This window comes from Muscardinus avellanarius (genome assembly GCF_963383645.1).
Source record: "Muscardinus avellanarius genome assembly, chromosome: 19".
Taxonomy (NCBI): Eukaryota; Metazoa; Chordata; class Mammalia; order Rodentia; family Gliridae; genus Muscardinus; species Muscardinus avellanarius.
The window spans coordinates 8891643-8912350 of record NC_137805.1 but is presented as its reverse complement, the minus strand read 5'-3'; the positions used below and the strand labels follow the sequence as shown (position 1 = coordinate 8912350).

General features: G+C 42.1%; 1 protein-coding gene across 4 annotated transcripts in view; it reads left to right on the top strand.

The window, feature by feature from the left end:
* Window positions 1-2964: 2964 nt before the first annotated feature.
* PLCB4 (phospholipase C beta 4) overlaps window positions 2965-20708 on the top strand; it is a gene marked incomplete at both ends in the record, with an annotated part of 166307 nt that continues 148563 nt past the window's right edge. For all 4 annotated transcript variants that reach the window (XM_080716780.1, XM_080716779.1, XM_080716782.1 and 1 more), the window contains one exon: window positions 2965-3048. In XM_080716780.1, the coding sequence (XP_080572906.1) occupies window positions 2965-3048 (84 nt within the window). The remainder of the gene's footprint in view (window positions 3049-20708) is intronic.

The window sequence follows — 20708 nt, the reverse complement described above, 5'->3', positions numbered from 1 at the left end:
TTCAAATTATCCCAAAGCCTATTTCAGGTCTCCACAGTACTAGTTTCTGGATTCACATGGTGCAAAATAAACTAAATACATCCCACTTTTGTGTGTTTCAGCTTAATTCAGCAAAACAGGTTTAACTTCTCATTTAAGTGCTATTTTTAGGTTTTCATGGTTAACCTGTATTGTGAGTGTCATATCATAGGCTTGAAGCTTTCAGACGTCAGATGGTGGTCTGAGCACCCAAGAAGAACATGTATTGAAGCCCTTTGGATGTTCATAGAGGCACACAACATGGACCCATCTGATTCCCCCATGCCAACTACATGCATGTCATCCTAAAGCTGGAGCCCCCACTTCATCCCTGTTCAGCTAGAATCAATTAATGACTGGCTCAGCATCCTTATTCTTTTGCTAAGGGGTACATGCATGTGGTAAAAATAGGGAGAAAGTAATGGAAATTGAGCTCATGTTAACTGTTAATAAGAATTATAAAAGTCAAAATGTATTTTCTGTATTTACCTTTGGCCTGACAGGTGTCAGGAAGTTACTAGACAGAGGGGGGAATGGATCAGCATTTAGAATGGCCTAGGAAGATTTGAGAAAGCTCTGATTATTAATAAATATATTTCAAATATTGGGTGAGAGGCAGATCTATGAAAGAACTCGGTTTCTGCCAAGAAGCAGGCAACTATTCCAATGTAAATTAACCTAGCTAAAGGTAATTAGCAAGTCGATAGGAGAGGGGAACTAGGACTTCCTCATCCTCATTCTAAAGATGGGTTTACAAAATTGGATAATCTAGCTAGGATGGGAGGAGGGGGTGGACCTTCATGAAAGGAGACACCTTGGCGGGAAAGTAAAGGGAGGAGCTTTACAGGGACTTTTACTACTTCAGAATTACGTGAAATAAGATGGAGGATGTCATGTCTATAAAAAGGCTGTTCTGTGTTTTGTACTTTGGTGATTTCATTTGAAGCACCCTTCATGCTACCCTTGGGTAACATGAGGCTATAAATGTCTTCTGTATTTCTATCTTCTTAATAAACTCCTCTAAATATTCAAAAAAATTCCTCTTGTAAATCTAGTGAGACAGCAGGTATAAAGGCGCAAGTCAGAGTAGCTGGAAGGCCTTCTTCGTGGGTGGTATGCATGTACTTTCTGACTATTTGGTCCCTAGGCAGCCCACCTTGGCTCCTGTGTGCTCCACCTACAACTTCTGCAGTTTCTTACCATCTTCTTTAGAAGGAACTTTATGTCATTAATTATGAAACAAGGTTACCTAGGATTCCCTTCTTCTTTTGTCCCCTACCTAACAAACTCTCTGCAGTCAAGGGGTGTTTCCGCTGTAGCCAGAGCAATAGCTAGTCTGTTCAGTTGCATAAGGTTCAAGAAACAATGAGACTATTTCAAAGGCCCTCTGGCCCCCTTCCAGGAACTGCTCCAGGTGTTTACACTGGAAAAGGTGCTGGGTTACCTATCAATTCCTCCACTGTGTCAATTCCCTTTACTTCCCTGGTTCTCCCCACCCAGGAAGGCAACTCCTGTCCTGTGGGCCTGTATGGGAAGGTGATGCCCTTTTAGGAGATGGGGGAGCCAATGGGACCAAGCAGTGCCTTCTAAGGGATGCCATGCAGGGTGTTTATGAAGCTGAACTGGGGGCATGGCATGGGAAAGCACTTTCGAATGGTTGAGCTGCAGGTGGGGACCGGAGATGATTGTCAAAAGGATGTAGTTCAGAAGTGCTACCCCTGCATGCCTTTAAACAGAAGTAACCTTTTGACCCTTTAACTTTCCCTGTAGCCAGTTGGACCTATAAGATATGCCTTCATTTGTTCCCTTTTAAAATCAGTTATCTGGTTCAAACCATTGTTAAATAGGATCGTCTAATCTGTAGATCATAGCTGTACCATCTAGGTAAAACAAACCAGTTACTGCCCCTAATCCTAGGCCTTCAGAAATAGTTCAGAGATTTCACAGAGAACAGATTCCCTTACCTCAGTTTAAAATCGGTAGAATGTGGGATTCTTTAACAGCATTTCTCCAAAATACCTCTACTTTGTGTAGAGCTCTCAAGCTATGAAAAAGAAAAATAAACAGCAAAGTGGTTTCTACCTCCGTTGCAGATCTCTTTTAGAAATTAGGGTCAAAATTCATTATACAACAAATCCAAAATTATTCTATCAGTTTCCACGTAATTCCTTCAAGTCCTTCATGTAATTAGACCATTTTTATAAAACCAGTTCTGAAGGAGGAAATGAGTATTTTAGTACTAAGGACAGTATGGAGGTCTCAAGGCCTCACACACTGGGTATTTATGTTGATCCTCAGAGAACTGGAATTGAACAAATGAACACTGAACATGGTATACACAATTGGATAAAAGTTTTCTTTTTATTTGAATATGAGCTTTTGGTAATCACATGCCCCATTGTTGCTACTTCTTTGGAAATGAAACCAAAGAATAAAATTGAAAGAAGTGAAAAGGTCATAGAACACATAAAGGTCTGCAGAGGAGAGACGCTTTGCCATCTTTCTCTGTAGCCTGGCAAATCAAGGCCACCATATTGTGTAGGGGTGTGTGTGTGTGTGTGTGTGTATGTGTGTGTGTGCACTGGGGACTAGACCTGGGGCAGTGTACAAGCTAAGCAGGCACTCAACCAGGAGCTGTTCCTCAGCCATCACCATGTTGTTTTTAACGTCTTTCATGGTAACATTTAGTTCTCCTATAGTGTTTATTGAAGAAGGTCTACAGGTACATTTTTCTCTGAAAATCTATTTCTCAGCACAGAAGGCATGAATGATGATATCCTTCTAAGTTTAGCCACAAGGAGAAGAAAAGTTGGGGTGAAGGGAAGGGATAAAGGTGAAACAACTTTTGCAAACACATAAAGCCTTTGATGGTCACTTGAGTTTTAATTCAGAATATCAGAAGAATAATGTGATACTCTTTTTTGTTTTTAGGTATTGAATCACATCATGGCCAAACCTTATGAATTTAACTGGCAGAAGGAAGTTCCTTCCTTTATGCAAGAAGGAGCAGTTTTTGACAGATATGAAGAGGTAAATGTGTGTTATATTTTTTCTCAAAACAGTCTAATAATATTTTAACCTTAATTACAGTGTTGAGTAAATATTTTTTGACAGAACTGAGAACATCTCTGAGGTTTATGAGTTCGAAGAGTTAGAAAGAGATAAGTTATTAGATATAAGAATGATACTAGAAATTGTTGAGTGCCCACGGCGTGCCAGATATAATCAAGACAATGATAGTATGATTTATTGAGTATACACCAAGTGCCAAACTGTCATCTAAGCATATGTTTGTATCATTTGTTCCGTTCCTCTCAACAACCCTACACGGTTGTTGCTATTATTATTCTGGTTTTATAGATGGATTTTATGTGCTAACGTTTTTTGCTTAATGAAGTGCTTTTGGCAGCCTTCCCATGGAAGCCACATAAATGTAACTGTGACTGGACTCTGTGCTCATCATTTGCTTTGGCCCATTTTCCTTGTGCAGACTGGGTTGACCAAAGCTTTGCAGGCCTCTGTCTCAATTGTGTTTTGTCCGTGCCCTTGCAAGGTGGTATTGGCTTGGGGCTCTCCATAAGCTGGGGCTTTGGGCTCTCATCTCTTAAACAAAGCTGGGTAGCTAGGTAAGTGAGAAGCTGACTCCTTTGCATGGGAAATTCATTGGTCCTCTTCGACTGTCCATGAGTTTGAGCCGTGTGATGGAATTGCAGTTGCTTTGAGGGTACAGTCAAAAGTAAACTTACTGAAGCCATTTAGAGACTGAAAATCTTTGTTCCTTTAAAAATCAAAGAAGACTGGGAATGGAACCACTGTTTGACCCAGCTGTACCATTTCTGGGTATCATTCCAAAGAAATCAAAATTAGACTATTATAGTGATGCAAGAATGGCCATGTTCACAGTAGCAAAAGTTAGAGAAGCAGCCTAGGTGTGTCAACAGATTACAAAACTGTGGTATGCACACATACATAATTTTACTCAGACATAACGAGGAACAAAATTACATCATTTGCAGAAAAATGGATGGAACTAGGGAATATTATACTAAGTGAGATTAGGCAGTCTCTGAAAGCGAAGGGTCATATGTTTTCTCTCATACAGGGAAGCTCGAGAGAAATTTGGAAACGAGAGACCAGAAATGTACCCAGAAATAGTACAGCTGGGTCATGCAGTGGTGGAGGAGGACTTAATATCAGGAACAGTCCAGATAATGCTATGTCAATAGAATCAGTGCTGATCTTAATAAACTCTATTGGGAGGGGGCAGCGGGACCTGGAGGGAAAAACACCGAGTGCCATCCACTTCTATGCTCCATCACTCTGAACCTCAGTATTATGTGTAATTACAATGCATCAGTAAAAGTATATTAAATTTTTAAAAAAATCAATGAAATGTATGTGGTAGCTGATTGACCAGTCCTCCCTGAGGTTCTGATTGTTAGATGCAGATACCATCTTTCTGTGAAGACTTCTCTGGGCTGAAATGACTGAGTTGTTGACTCGGTTTTCCAGAAATGTACTAAGACCCTCAGCAACTTAGCAAGACCCTGTTGTCAAAAGAAAAAAATAAAAAAACAGGGATGAGGGTATAGCTTAAGGATAGAATTACTGACTTAACCCATTATGTCATCAAATCCCAGAAATGCAAGTATGTTGTATGAAGCACACTTTTATTAAAGATTTGGTGGCAGCTGGGGTTAACTGAAGCACACGGCAGGACACACATTAAGATTAAAAGTCAGAGTTTGGCCTGGCAGCAGACGCCTGTAATTCTATATGAGATAGGAGGGTTGAGGTCTGAGACCAGCCTGCTAACTTTAGTGAGAACCCTTCTGTAAATAAAAAATATATATTCTATGTATTATATACTACATTAAGATATATATATATATATATATATATATATATATATATATATATTAAGAAAAGGGCAGATGGGTGTGATGGTGCATGGTTATAATACTTGGGAGGCTGAGACTGGAGGTTCATGGGTAACCTCAGCAACTTAGTGAGACCCTACTAAAATAAAGCTGAGGATGTAGCTCAGAGGTAGAATGCTCCTAGGTTCCATCCCCAATACCAGAAAAGAAACAAACAAACAAAAACTTACAAATACAAAATGGACTGGGGTTTTAGCTCAGAGGTAGAGCACGTGTTTAGCATGGATAAGGCCCTTGGTTCAATCCTTAGCACTGAAAAATACTAAATTACTATTACTACTACTACTACTACTACTACTACTACTAATAATAATAATAATAATAATAATAATAATAAAATAGAGAAAGTTAAAAGTCAGAGACCTCACTGAATAAATTTCACTAGCCAAGCTGATGTCTGAAGTTGTCTTTAATTGCCTTCTTTTGTCCTACTGAACCAAGATGCCTGTTCTTTTTTGTTTGTTTGTTTGTTTTTGTATTTTGAGGACTCCCTCCAGAGTCCTTTGCCAATTTACTCATTTCCTCTTCCTTATGTGCTCTCCAATTAAAAAAAAAATCTTACTCCCATGCCAAGCAAAACCTATGGGTCTCTTCTCACCAGAAACTTTTTGAGCCCCTTGGACTCCAGGCTCTTTTTCCAAACTTCCTGAGCTCTTCCCTCTTTCAAAGACTTTATAGAGCAATATATGGGCTTAAAATTAAATTTTAAAAGAGTTTCATTCTTAAGAAGGAGGCTGCTTCCCTGGGTGAGCCCTGTCAGGCAGAAACTCTGGCATTGGACATAGTCTGAACCTCTGCTGCCCATGGCAGTAGCCATTAGCCCCAGTCAGCTAGTTAGCACTTGAAATATGGTCTGTGGGGCTGAGGAACTGAGCTTAATTTCATTTAATTTTTATTAAACTTAAATTTATATATCACATGCCTATAGCTGGTGACTTCCTACTGGATGATGATAGTAATCAGCTCAAAGTACAACCAGATTTTAAAATATCCTCCTCCTCTCCCAGTGCAAAAAGCAAAAATAATATTTTTAGTTAGCTTCTTCATCAGAATCTTAACATTTCCATCAGTCATTTCTTCTTCATGGCAGCTAGAGTAGAAATTCCAATGTTTTATAGAACACTCACCTTAGCCACCAGTTCGCCTCCCCATACCACAAGTGTCCACTTGGGCTGCCCCTGTTCCTCACTCCTGGGGTTTCCTTATATCAGAGAGAAGCTGCACAGTCCCTTTTTCTGGTGAGAGAGGACAGAAATTACAGTACCTTGGTTTAGAGATCTTAACTTTCTTTAGTTCATGCTGGGGCCCAACCCAGGGCCTCACACATGGGAAGCAGGAGTTCTACACTGAGCCACATATCCAAACTCATTCCACGTCTGACTCTAGATCCAGCCAGCCTGTCATTCCATGAACTAGGATAATTGTTCCAACAATCAGATGCCTTTAATCAATGATGTTATAGGCAGAAGATGGCAGAAGAAATCAGAAACCGAGAATGGAAAGGAAGTTTGTCCTCTCAAAGTTACTTTCCTTATAAGGCCACAACAGGGAGACAGAGAAGTAGAAAAATAACTTGACTGGGTAACTTCAGGTTACCCCAGGTCACCTTCTATGTGTCAGGATTAAGGCATAAGGAACTCCTTTATCTTGCCTATTGGAACTGGCCTGTTTGGGAAACTTGGCCATGATTGCTCCCCTCATTTCTTGGAAGGTCTAAAAACAACGTGGTGATGTGGTACTTGAGCATGAGTGACTCCATCTTTTTTTTTTTTTTTTTTTGTGGGTCTGGGGATGGAACCTGGGGGCATTCTACCTCTGAGCTACACCCCCTGCCCTATTTTTTATTCTTTATTTTGAAACCAGGTCTACTGAGTTGCAGAGGGCCTCACTAAGAAGCTGAGGCTGTCCGCGAACTGGGATCCTCCAGGTCTCAGCCTCCCGAATGCTGGGATTACAAGCGTGCGCCACCACGCCATCTTAATGGATTTCTAGTTCTCACTCTACTGGGGCACGGTGAAGGAGCTTAGTCCTCTAGTGGGTACTGAACACTGCTCTGCCTGCTGTCCTCCCTGCCTTCTACCCAGTGTGCTCTTCCTGAGCTTACTGCTACTGCCAGGGAAACAGAAATCCTTACTTCAGTTTCCAGATGCCGAGGACAGTCAAGGCACAGGGTCCTAAAGAAGGCCAGAGTGGGACCAGACAGCTTTGGCCTCCTTCCAAGGCAGCTCTGAAATCCAGTTGTGGGGCACATGTGAAACTCAGCAAAAGCCCCAGCAGCCTACACACCCAGCAAAGCCTTTTGTCCAAATGTAATTTTTAGAACCCTAAAAAAATCAGAAACATTTTGACTGAAAGATTAATTCCTTGGTGAGGACACTCTTAGGATGGTAAAACTAGTTTGAGGAAGACAGTTTTATGTACTTAGGAAAGCAGAAACAATTTTCATCACTTAGATACAAAACAGGTTGATGCCTGATAGGGTAATAAAACTATCTATTATAGAATTGTTTTTTCCTATTAGAAACAAATTTTTATATGCTTTTCCATAGAACCAAAAACAATGACTAGGACAACAAAAACAACAAAAATACAACTTGCAACTTATCATTTTACCTGCAAAGAGTCTGATAACAAGCCCACCATGCATTTTTCTATAGAAACAAATCATTCTTAGGTGGGCCTCTTACACAGTGCTTCCAAATGAAACTGAAAAACATATATTTGTCTTTTTATCTTATTTGCAAGTTTTGGGTAATTTAATTTGTCTCTACAAAGTCATATTGAGCCCAAAGAATACAGAATAGAATTGTAGAATTATTACTAGTATTTCCACTGAAGGTCAGTCATAGGACGGGGTGCAGCGCAGTGGTAGATGCTTATCTAACATGTGTAGGACCCTGAGTTCCATGCCCAGCACTGCCAAATTAATTAGACAAATAAGCAAAGAACAAGCACACAACTTACAAGGCCTTGTAGGGCCCTCATCATGATAATCACAATAATACTATATATTTTTTTTAACTTTTAGAATCCACCTAAAGGTAGACAAAACATTTAATTATTATTATTGACCAAATAGAACAAAATATCATTCACCTGTAAAATGAGGGTTCCAACCAGTGGTGGAAAACGGGAGGGCCAGGAAAAAATGCAAGAAAACTCAGACGGTTTGTATTCTTGGTGGGAGCCAAGGTTGATAGTTGATGGTGCATGAAATAGAGTTCATGTCAATGGTGGGGGGCGGTTGCTGGGGCCTACACCCAAACAAACTGCACCCTCAGCCCTTTTATTTTGAAATGGTCACACTAAGTTGCTGAGATTTGTGTAAGTTGCCAAGGCTGACCTCCATATACTGTGATCCTTCTATCTCAGTCTACTAAGTACTAACAGGTGTGCACCACCATAACTAGCACAATTATCATCTTAAAGTGTAGAGGAACCAAAGACAGCCCATCACAAACCAAGAATAATACAGTTTTAACATTGAGGTATAGGTGAAAAAGTGAAGTTTAATTGCTGCATTTTTATCCCAAGTGACCTTTGACTTCAGTTATTGGCTGTCTTGATATAAGTCCACCTTTTTCAAGCTTCAATTTCTACTAGATTTGGTCATTTGAAACAAAAGGTTTTGATGTCACTTTTTGATATCAATACGGGTTTCTGAGTCTGGAGCTCCAGGCCTGCAGCAAGTGGCCCACCTGCCCTTCCAGCCCCAACCCTCCGCCTTCCCCATGGCCTTGTGGTCCTGAGAAAGTGGTGGAACATGTCCTTATGCTGTGAGAAGAGGAGAAAGAACGGGGCTTGAAGTGAGTAACCCAGAAACCTCAGAGAGGAGATCGGTTCAAGAGGAGTGTTGACTGACTAGTTGATCACAAATTTAAAACACAGTCAGATGTGGTGGCACATGCTTGTAATCCCAGCATTTGGGAGACTGAGACAGGAGGATCACCGTTCACAGCCAGCCTCAGCTATTTAATGAGGCCCTTTGCAACTCAGTGAGACTCTGTTTCAAAATAAAGAATAAGAAATAGGGCTGGGGGTATCACTTGGAGGTTGAATGACCCTGAGTTACATCCCCAGTACAGAGAGAGAGAGAGAGAGAGAGAGAGAGAGAAAGAAAGAAAGAAAGAAAGAAAGAAAGAGAAATTCACAGCATGCCTGTAATCCCAGTACTTGGGAGGCTGACCCAGGAGGATTGGAGGATCACAGGTTTGTGTCCAACCTCAGCTACTTAGTGACACCCTCTGCAACTTAGTGAGACCCTATTTCAAAATAAAAAAATAGGGCTGGAAGTATAGCTCAGAGGTAGAATTCCCCTGGGAATTGATCTTCAGTACCCCCAAAAAACAATTCCAAGCATAGCCAAGATGATGAGGGGTGAGCCCAGGGATTTTGCAAGGACCCAGGTGTGACAGCAGTGGTTTGCCCAGCTGGGGCAGGGAGTAGGTTATGGGTGCAGAGACTGAAGTTACAGAGATGGGCACCATCCACACCATAAGTGGCTTTGATTCCCAGCCCCAGGCTTGGGCATTCCACTCTGAAAGTCACAGGGGGACTTTGCTGGGCTTTCAGCAGGGAAGGTGTAAGGTCAGGAGGTCTCGTGCAGAGCAGACATGGCTGGATCCCTTGTGTCAATAGTCTGGGGGTGGAGGGGTGGAGGGCCAGAGGACAGCTGGTCACACACATGGGGAAATAGAGGAGGTTGTGAATATGGGAAGGAATTAGAGGATTTTCTAACTTGGTGGATGTAGAAGGTGAGGGTGAATAGGAGTTTGTGTGAAATCAAGTTGGGATCTCTCTTTCTCTATATCTGTCTGTCTGTCTCTCCTTTCTTTGGGCAAGCTGGGGATTAGACCCAGGTCCTTGCACGTGTTGGGCAAGCACTGTACCACTGAGCTCTGCTCCCAGTCCAAGGCTGGTGTTCCTGGCCCAGGAAGCTGGGCAGCTCTGATGTAAGGGAAAAAGTATTCAGGAGAATTACAGATTCACTGAGGTTGCTTTTAAGCTAAGACAAAGAAAGGTATTATCATTTCATCTTCTGGAGGAGCTAAGAAACATTTTGTACTTAATAAAATTCGCAGAAGGGTGAGTTAAAAATAAGCTAATCAGAAAAGGAATTGGAGAACAAAGTAAACCATCTAAGAGAATGAGCGAACAGGTGAATCTTCCCTCTGTCCTCCACTGCCAGGTGGCTTGGACATCCAGGTGGGATTAAAGACCGGGGTCCCCAGGAGTCTCCCCCACTCTGCTCCTGACTGGTTGGTGCTGCATTCTCAGGAAAGAGGACTTTTCTTAACGTACTCTTTGAAGGAGAGGTGTTTTATGCCAACAGTTATTTTAGATATTCATAACAATATTCTGCAGTGAGGCTCTCAACCTTTCTCCCTTCCCTGGGAATGGCATGAGCTGGGCTCAGGGATCTGCAGGCTGACCTCCACCTCCACCCTGTCTGCCCTTTATGTGAGAAGCCATTAAGGTTTTCGCCTAAAAAAATATTTCTGACTCAGCTAACTGTCCTTCACCCAGAGTCAACAAGGTTTGGGGTTATGGAAAGTTCAAAGTAAAAGGTCTGAGAGAAGATTAGAGGGTGATGTTCAAAGTAAAAGGTCTGCGAGAAGATCAGGTGGTGATGGCAGGAGGGTAGTGATTAACTTACCTGTAATGTATGTGCTTTGGATTGGTTGCTATTGTATTCCGGTGGTGATAGCACGAGGATGTTGATTGACCTGTAACTCTATAAATACCCCAGGAGTGGAGAGGCTGGGCAAGAGAGATGATAATGACCCAGAAGTAGGCATCGGCCAGTAGCTTGGCCAGTAAGTCGGCCCAATAGAGAATACTGACCCAGGAGTAGTCGTCAACCAGTAGAGATACTAACCCAGGAGCATGGGTTGGCCAGTAGAGAGAGTAAGCTGACCGCCCACATTATAATTAAATATTCTTTGACCCAAATTCTAAGAGTTGAATTCTTCATCCTCACGCCTCTCTTCAGAACCCATATTTTTGCCAGCTGGCTCCAGCAGGTGGTGGTCCTTACAGGGAGATTCTGAAACTGAGGATCCAGTGCAGGACACCGCTGAATAGAAAAAGAGCTCACTTGAAGACTTGCGGTGGCGGTGAAACCTGGGAATATATAATAGGTCATTAAAAAAGATGCTTTGAGCCGGGTATGGTGGCGCACACTTGTAATCCCAGCATTCGGGAGGCTGAGACCAGAGGATCGCGGTTCGCGGATAGCCACAGCTATTTAGTGAGGCTCTCTGCAACTCAGTGAGACCTGGTTTTAAAATAAAGAATAAAAAATAGGGCAGGGGGTGTAGCTCAGAGGTTGAATGCCCCTGGGTTCCATCCCCAGACCTGCAAAAAAAAAGAAAAAGAAAAAGAAAAAAGATCCTTGTGCTAGGGAAACTAAGACAGAAAATGAAGAGAGAAACTAAGATAAAAAATGAAGGCGCCTAACGTGTGACTTGTAATATACAATGGGTCAGAAGATTAGCTTTTTGTTTGGGGTTCATAGGTTAAAAGATACGCTTTTTGTTAAAGAAACTAAGAGAGAACACGAAGGTGCTTTGCTTTCACTTCCTAAGGAAGATGAGGATACTTTAGATACTGAAGAAGAGGAGCAGCTTGAGGAAACTGCTGCTCGGTACCACAGAAATGAGTTAGGGGCTTATCCAGACATTCCAAAAACGGAGTCACTGGAGCCCGATTTTTGTATAAAAATTAAAAGTAGCTGTAGAGACTTTAATTAAATGATTAGATCAGATAGCTCCTTCAAATAGTGAAAAAGAAGGATCTCAACAGTATTCTCCTATTATCAGCAATACGAACCTTCAAAATTCTCCCACTTTAGCATTTGCTAAACAAAGCAATGAAAAACACAGACCTTTATCTTTATTAAAATATCACCGCTTCAAGCAGCTATAAATCGGGCTGCAGAAAACGGAGAAGATACTAGAGGATTTAGAGTTTTTCCGGTTACTGAAGACGCTGATGGTTAAGGAGGTGTTCTTAGAGGACATAGACCCTTTCCTTTCAAATAATTAAAAGAATTAAAAACAGCTTGTGCTCAATATGGGTCAATGGCACCTTTTACTCAAGCCATGTTAGAATCTCTCTCCATGGACGCTTTGTGTCCTTCTAACTGGAAACAGATAGCCCAAGCCTGTTTATCAGGGGGTGAATTTTTTATTATGGAAGTCTGCATTTGCAGAACAGTGTCAATCCACAGCAGATTTAAACGTAGCTCAGGGAATACCCATAAATTTTGATATGTTAGCAGGAGAAGGACAGTTTAGGGAGACTGCTCAGCAATTAAAATTTAGTCTAGTTTCTTATGCTCAAACCAATGCTGTTACATGTTGAGCATGGAATAAGTTACCTTCTTCAGGAAAGCAAACTGAAGATCTTTCAAAAATAAGACAAGGACCAGACAAGCTATATCAGGATTTTGTAGCTAGGCTGTTACAAACTGCTAGCTGACTGATAGGTGACAGTGAAGCAGGGCTGTTACTCGTAAAGCAATTAGCCTTTGAGAATGCTAATACTGTTTGCCAAGCTGCCTTACGCCCTTTTAGAAAGAAAGGAGACCTGTCTGATTATATTTGGTTATGTTCAGATATAGGACCTGCATATACACAGGGATTAGCTATGGCTGCAGCATTACAAGGAAAAACTGTACAAGAAATCCTTTTCCAACAACATAAAAAAAAAATGGGACCTAAGAATAATATGGTTGAAAGCTATGGGTGTGGACAAGATGGTCATTTATTTAAGAATTGTCCACAGAGGCAGAGTGCTAGTAATAAATGAGAGCCAGGCTTATGCCCTTTAGGTAGAAGAGGGAAACATTGGGCTAAGGAATGTAAATCAAGGACTGATGCACAAGGGAATCAGCTCCTGTTGGGAAACAGGAGGAGGGGCCACCTCAGGCCCTGCAGCAACAATGTTATGGGGCACTTCAGACATTTGTACCACAGCAGGACAACTCTCAACAAAACAGTCTATTCAAGACTTATTCAGAGCAACCCCAGGCAGCACAGGATTGGACTTCTGCACCTCTACCTATACAGTATTAACTCCTGAAACGGGAATACAAGCCCTTCCTACTGGTGTTTATGGTCCTTTACCGAAAGAAACAATAGGATTGTTGTTAGGACAAAGTAATGTCACCATGAAGGGAATTATAGTAGCCCCTGGAATAGTTGATTCTGACTATGAAGGAGAAATAAAAATGATACGTTCTCCTCAAGGTATAGCTGTTATTAATGCAGGTCAATGACTGGCACAATTAGTATTGCTACATCAGGTGCAAACTAATAATAGTGCTCAGAGACCTAAATGAGGTAAAAGGGGATTTGGCTCATCAGATGCTTTTTGGACCCAAGCAATTGGAACTCAATGACCAGAATTAAAATTGTTTATTAATGGGAAAGAATTTTCAGGGTTATTAGACACGGGAGCAGATGTTTCTGTCATACCAGCTGATCTGCAGCTGATCTGTGGCCTAACAAATGGCCTAAGCATTCTTCCCTCACTCACCTTAAAGGCATAGGACAGATGCAAAACCCCGAACAAAGCAGTGATTGGCTTACTTGGAGAGATGAGGAAGGACATACTGGAGTTTTTCAGCCCTATATTGTTCCAGGACTTCCTGTCAACTTATGGGGCTGAGATGTTATGCAGAACATGGGTGTATATCTTTATAGCCCCAGCCCTATAGTGACACAACAAATGTTAGATCAAGGACTTATACTGGAGGAAGGTCTAGGGATAAATAATCAGGGTATTATAGAGCCTTTAAAGCTTCATTTACAACCCCCTCGAGCAGGTCTAGGTTATTTTACAAGGGGCTGTTGATCAGCCTGTACTCCATGCCAATCCTATTACTTGGAAAAACGAGGAACCAGTTTGGATTGATCAATGGCCCCTAACCTTAGAAAAAATAAAAGCCATGGAGCAGTTAGTACAGGAACAGCTTGACTACGGCCATATAGAAAGTTCTAACTCCCCTTGGAATTCACCCATATTTGTCATTAAGAAAAAATCTGGTAAGTGGAGACTGTTACAGGATTTAAGGCAAGTTAGTAAAACTATGGAATTAATGGGAGCTTTACAGCCTGGACTACCCAATCCATCAGCTATCCCCAAAGACACTTATAAAATAATTTTAGATTTAAAAGACTGCTTTCACACGATATCTTTAGCACAACGAGATTGTAAGAGATTTGCCTTTAGTGTTCCATCTACAAATTATAGAGCTCCTATGCAAAGGTATCAGTGGAAAGTGCTACCTCAGGGAATGGCCAATAGTCCAACTCTGTGTCAAAAATTTGTTGCAAAGGCTATAGCTACTGTCAGAAGATCCTATAAATCTGTATATATGATACATTATATGGATGATATTTTATTAGCACATACAGATGAAGGAATTTTGTTATCAGCTTATGCTACCTTACAAAAGCGTTCCAAAAAAAAGATGGGACTGGACAAAGAACTGCTAAAAATGTCAAAAAGATGGTACTGGACAAAGAACTGGTAAAAATGTCAAGATTACTTTGGATGGAGAATTGATAGTACAAAGACTGATAGTAACTGTATTTTGGACAAAGAATTGATACTTTTGGTTATGTTGGACAAAAAACTGTGGTATACTCTTATGTTTTTCTAGGGATTTCAAGAAGATGGGATGTCTGCAGTTGACACCCATGGTATTACAGACAAGTAGTAACTGTGCTATTAAAGGTTTGGTCTTGTGGGGCCCTGGTTACACAGGGAAAGAAGATAAAAATGTTAGCCCACTAATAACTTGTTTACCCTGTTAAACTGATTTGACATGTAAAAATCATAGTGTTAGTTGGAGAAAATGTCTTACTGAAATACCTCTTTTATATAATATTCCCAATACCTTGTTTATTAGAGACACGGGACAAAGTGTGGTCTTAGGACAAAGTAAAAACATTTTTATTTAGCAGAAGTGCACAATTTACATTTGAAAAGTACCCCTTATTTAAGAGGCTGGTAGTCAATGACAGGTAAGATTTCCCTGGGACAAGGAAACCTGAGACAGGATATACAGCTTAGCTCTGTATTATCCAAAGATGGATAATCCTTGGTACCTGAAGGAAACAACCTAAGACAGGCACAGTCTTCTTTGAATAATAATAAGAAAGGGGGGATTGTGGGAAGCCATTAAGGTTTTCCCCTAAAGGAATATTTCTGACTCAGCTGACTGTCCTTTGCCCAGAGTTAACAAGGTTTCGGGTTATGGAAAGTTCAAAGGAAAACGTCTGAGAGATCAGAGGGTAATAGCACGAGGGTACTGATTAACCTATTTGTAATATATGTGCTTTGGATTGGTCTCTATTGTATTCCGATGGTGATAGCATGGGGATGTTGATTGACCTGTAACTCTATAAATACCCCAGGAGTGGAGAGGCTGGGCAAGAGAGATGATATTGACCCAGAAGTAGGCATTGGCCAGTAGTTCGGCCAGTGAATCAGCCCAATAGAGAATACTGACCCAGGAGTAGTCGTCAACCAGTAGAGATACTGACCCAGGAGTAGTCGTCAACCAGTAGAGATAGTAGAGATAGTAGAGATAGTAGAGATAGTAGAGATAGCTGGCGACCCCCGACCAATAGAATTAAATATTCTTTGACTCAAATTCTAAGAGTTGAATTCTTCATCCTCACACCTCTCTTCAGAACCTGTACTTTTGCCGGCTGGCTCCGGCACCCTTAGAATCGCCTGAGGGCTTGCCCCCCACACACACACACACACAAAAACATGCCTGCTCCCTGCTGAGGTGGTGTCTAATGGGTCTCATTTAAGGCTCAGGCATTATTTTTTTTAAAAACTACATAGATAGGTCTAACACTGCCTTGAAGGATTACGTTTGGAATGTTGCTGGTGCTGTATTGGATAATGAGCCGAGAGTAAGTTACTGATCATCACATGTAGGTAAAAGGTGGGCATGGTGGTGTGTACCAGCTACTCCAGGGTGGCTGAGGCAGGAGGACTGCAAGTTCAAGATCTTGTCTCAAAAATAAGTAAAAAAAGAAAGAAGGAGGGAAAGAAGGAAGGTAGGAAGGGAGGGAGGGGATGGAGGAAAAAGGAAAGGAGAAGAGAGGAGAGAGGGCTAGCATGTTCAAGTCCTCAGCCTTGGTCCTCAACACTGCAAAAACAAACAAAACAAAACAAAGTGCTCCTTCAAAAACAGACTTGAGGGGAAAAATAAACACTTTTTCTATTAAAATATTCTAATTATAATTAGGGGTAGGAGGGTATGTGTATATATTTTAGGTGTATATCACATATTTAATATATTGTGTATGAAGTCTTATACTAAAGTCATTAGGCTACAACAAACTATAATTACCGCTTAGTGGTTAAACAGTCTTGAGTACAAAGGGCCTGTAAATGATGCAGATATGCACTTTGTTTTTACCAAAGCCATCGTTACTTATATCAGTTGTAATTATACGGCACTGCAAGAACAAATGAGAAAACATTTTCCTTGAGGAAATTTAGAGGAGGTCGGAAAATATAGAAGTTATTTTTCTAAAGTGATTGTCACTTGCAGATTAAACAGGATATAGTCACTTAACCCGGGTGCCAGCTTCTGTTTTATAAGGCCAAGACAGTAACCAAGACAAACAGAGCCACTGTCTTTGGGGACTTTATAGTCCAGTAGCAAAAGATGGGCAACAAACCAAAAAGCAATTAAATGAGCAATTCTGTGTATATGTGTGTGTGTGGGGGGGGTACTGGGAATGAAACTCAGGGGCATTCTACCTCTGAGCTACATCTACATCTTCAGCCCTATTTTTTATTCTTTAGTTTGAAACAGAGTCTCACTGAGTTGCAAAGGGCCTCACCAAGTAGCTGAGGCTGTCCACGAACCACTATCCTCCTATCTCAGCCTCCCAAATTCTGGGATTACAAGTGTATGCCACCAAGCCTGGCTGAGCAAGTCATTTTTTAGTGATGTTAAATGATGTTAAATTAATTACACCATAAGGAGAGTGATCATAGAGGCAGACTTTGAAGAGTAGAGAAGGGGGCAGTGGTTGTGGGTCAGGCAGGCAGAAGTTTACCTTGTGGCAGTTGAATGATAAAAAGGAACCAGTTTTGCCAAAAAGTAGGAAAGACATTGAAAGATGTGGCACCAGAGATCGCAAGGCTTTGAGGCAGACACAGATTTGTGCGCTGAAAGAGCAGAACCAAGTTTGCAATGGGCATGATGAACAGGGTCATGATAGAGAAGTTAGGCAGAGGTTCTGAGTTCTCAAAGCGAGGTCCCCAAACAAGCACCATTTACACCACCTAGAGCCTCATTAGAAATGCCAAGTCTAGAGCCCATCCCACTGCCCCACTGGAGCAGAAACTCCCAGGAGTGGCCCACCACAAAGGTTTCAAGGAGTCCTTCAAAGAAATTCAACACAAGCAAGCACACAAACCTATAATCCCAGGACTCGGAATGCAAGAAATGAGACAGAAGATTTGAGAACAGTGTTCATTAACTTAGTGAAACCCTGTTTCCAAATAAAATTAAAAATAGGGCTGGGGTGTAGCTCAGAGGTAGAACAATCCCCTAGGTTCCTTTCCCAGTACAGGAAGGGAAAAAAAAAGTTTGGTGCACGCTCAAGTAAAAGAATAAATGGTGTGGAGGCAGGCCGGGGAGGGCAGGTTTTGTTCTGAAGGATATCTGTGTGGTGCTGGCTTCAACATGGATTAACCTGATCTCATATATGGTTTGGAGACAGGTATTCTGGTAGGTGTTTGGAGAATGGCTTGTAAGGGAGGATGTGTTAGTTTTCTATCACTGTAACAAAATACCCGAGATAATTCACTTATAAAGAGAAAAGGCTTATTATGCTCAAAGCTTTGGAGGTTCTAGTCCATGATCAAGTGGATCCATTGCTGTGGACCTTTCCTGGGGGTGTCAGATGCAATTGCAGGAAGCATGTGGTGGAATAGGCCCTTTTGCCTTATTTCTGGGAGGCAAAAAAAAAAAAAAGATAAAGGGCAGACCTGGTTCTCACAATCCTCTTCAAGAGCACACCCTCAATGATCTGAGGGCCTATCATTAGACTATTTCTTCAGGAGGTACCACCATGTCCCACTAATGCCACCCTGGGGGTCAAATTGTTAACACATGCCAGGCGTGGTGGCGCACGCTTGTAATCCCCGCGCTTGGGAGGCGGAGACAGGAGGATCGCGCAGGTTCGAAGTCAGTTGTGCTGGTGTAAGAGACCCTGTTTCAAAAATATAAAATAGGTCTGGGAGTGTAGCCCGGAGGAAGAAGGGCTTCCAGGAACCCCAGTACCACCAAAAAAAAAAAAATTGTTAACACATGGGACTTTGGGGACATTCAAAGTCCTCCTATGATAGGAGGCCAACCAACCCCCATACTAAATTCTTGGGCCCAACTTTAAAAAGTATGTCATTGTTTGGGGCTGGGAACCAAACCCATGGCCTCATGCAACGAAAGCAAGCACTCTAACATTGAGCTGTACCCCTAACCCTCTCAAGAAATTTTCTTAACATCTTTGTACTAGAAAATAGGGGCTGGGAAGGGGAGTGGATCCTGAGAGCGTCAGTTTTACACCTAGTGATTCTAAGTCTGACTTCAGTCTCTTTTCTTGTCATCAAAGCCGCGTGACTTTTTCCTACTGATATAAGAAAACTGGCCAGGCAGCTAGGTATTACATCAGCTGGCCCAAACACTGGAACCACCCAAAGGAGCATAAGTTCCTGCCAGCCAGGCTTTTGCAAAAACACCCAAGCCTATTCCTTCCTCTAGCCCAGCCTTGAATAACAGTGCTGATAATGTTATCTGGGCTCTTTTACTCCCAAAGAGTAGAGCTCATTGTCACCTAGGCATCAGGCATTTAAGGAAAGGTCTGTGTGGCCTGGAAAATTATGGAAAATAAATGGACCCAAAGACAAAAGACTTTGGTTTGAGCCATGACCCTGGCTTCATAAGCTATGACCTTGAGCGTGTTCCTTAACCCCCAGTGAGCGTGGGTCTTTCTCAAAGGGATGCGATATTCCTATGCCACAAGACCTTACCAGGAGAGCATGAGGTGCCCGATGTCCGTGAATGCCACGTCAGTGTGAAGAGTCCACCATGGACCATGTCTGTTTTGTATTTCAAATGCTTATCCAGAGGGGGGAAAATGAGCCAATAAGTCAGTGAGCACCATTATAAACTATAAAGAGTTGTTACTAGCCAGGTCTAACATTAATAATCAAACTCCCAGACAGGTGTGGCACATGCCTGTAATCCCAGTCCTTGGGAGTCTGAGACAGGAAGGTCAAAGGTTCAAGGCCAGCCTCAGCTACTTATGCCCTTAGCAACTTATACTGAGACTCTGTTTGAAAATTCATAAAAGAAAAACTAAATAGGGCTGAGGTGTATCTCAGAGGCAGAATGCCCTTTGGTTCATTACCACCAATAAAAATAAAATAAAAGAGGAAATCAAGCTCCTAATAATCACATCCTACACCTGCTAATAGTAAATGACCTTTAGCCTCTCCCTCCTTTGATTGTCTGCCTTAACTCAGAGTGAGTGGTTAGTGAAGTAGCAGAAGTGCTGGATGATCGTGGGTTTTGCCACCCGGGTCCCTGACATGCATATGCTCCTTGTGGGTAAGTTTGGAAGAGCAGTTTCAATCACAGGGTCTGTGGGCCCCGCCCATCCCCATCTGCCTCCGAGTGTGAGCTAGAGGAGGAAGAAGCTGCTGTTGGAGAGAAGGAAGGGGCATTGTCGGCAGGACAGGCAGGGAGTGCCAGCCGTGCGGGTGGACAGCCCGTAACTTAAAGAATGCAGAAATTTGATTGTATTGGGATGAGCGCTCCATTTCTCTAGGGAAGAATTAGCAGACTCAGGCTGGACTGGCTACAAGATGGAATCAGAGGAGACACCAGCCTGGTAGCGTCTCACCAGGAGGCACAACCTCAAGTTGGAGCAAAAGGGAGGAAAGGGCCTCTGTTAGGAAAATGAAGAGATGAGGGCCTGAAAGGACTCCGTTACTGATGATAACTGCATCAGCCTTTGCTGACCACCCAAAGCACCTGACATAGGACAGCAGCCATGCCTGTGGTCCATGCGGCTGGGCCTCGGCTAGGTGCACACGCTTGGGCATTTGCTGAGTCACCTGGGAACTCTTACCTCCGCCCCACCTGCCTTCTCATCCTCCCCATGCAGGTACCACACAAGGGATGTGGATGCAGAGGGGGATGCAGGAACATGGCATTCTTACAAGCAACCTCACTTACGTTAGGTGCTCCCTAGGCAGTAGAGAATCCAAAAGGTTCAATGCACTTTTCTATAAATAAGCAGATACTGCTGATTTTAGGGTTGCCAGCTTAGACTTTAGCACAACATTTCTACTTTGTCACTATAGCACAAAACTAGCCATGGAACAAAAACAATATAAAAGCAAATGAATGCGCTGTGTTCCAGAAAAAAAATATTATTTTCAGAAACAGGTGGTAAACAAGCTTTGACCTGCTGGCAGGAACTCACTGACATCTAACTTAGAGGATAAATCATGCCATAGAGAGACAAATGGCAAATTGGTTTTGATGGTAACACTGAAATAATTTCAGTTTCAAGTCTGCCTCCTCATTTTCTCTGATGACTTTATTGTTGTGTTTTTAATTTAGCCATCCTCCTTTTCTTTTCCTTTGCTTGGAGAAATTCAGATTACTACAGAAAGTCATTACAGCTTTTTTCTGCA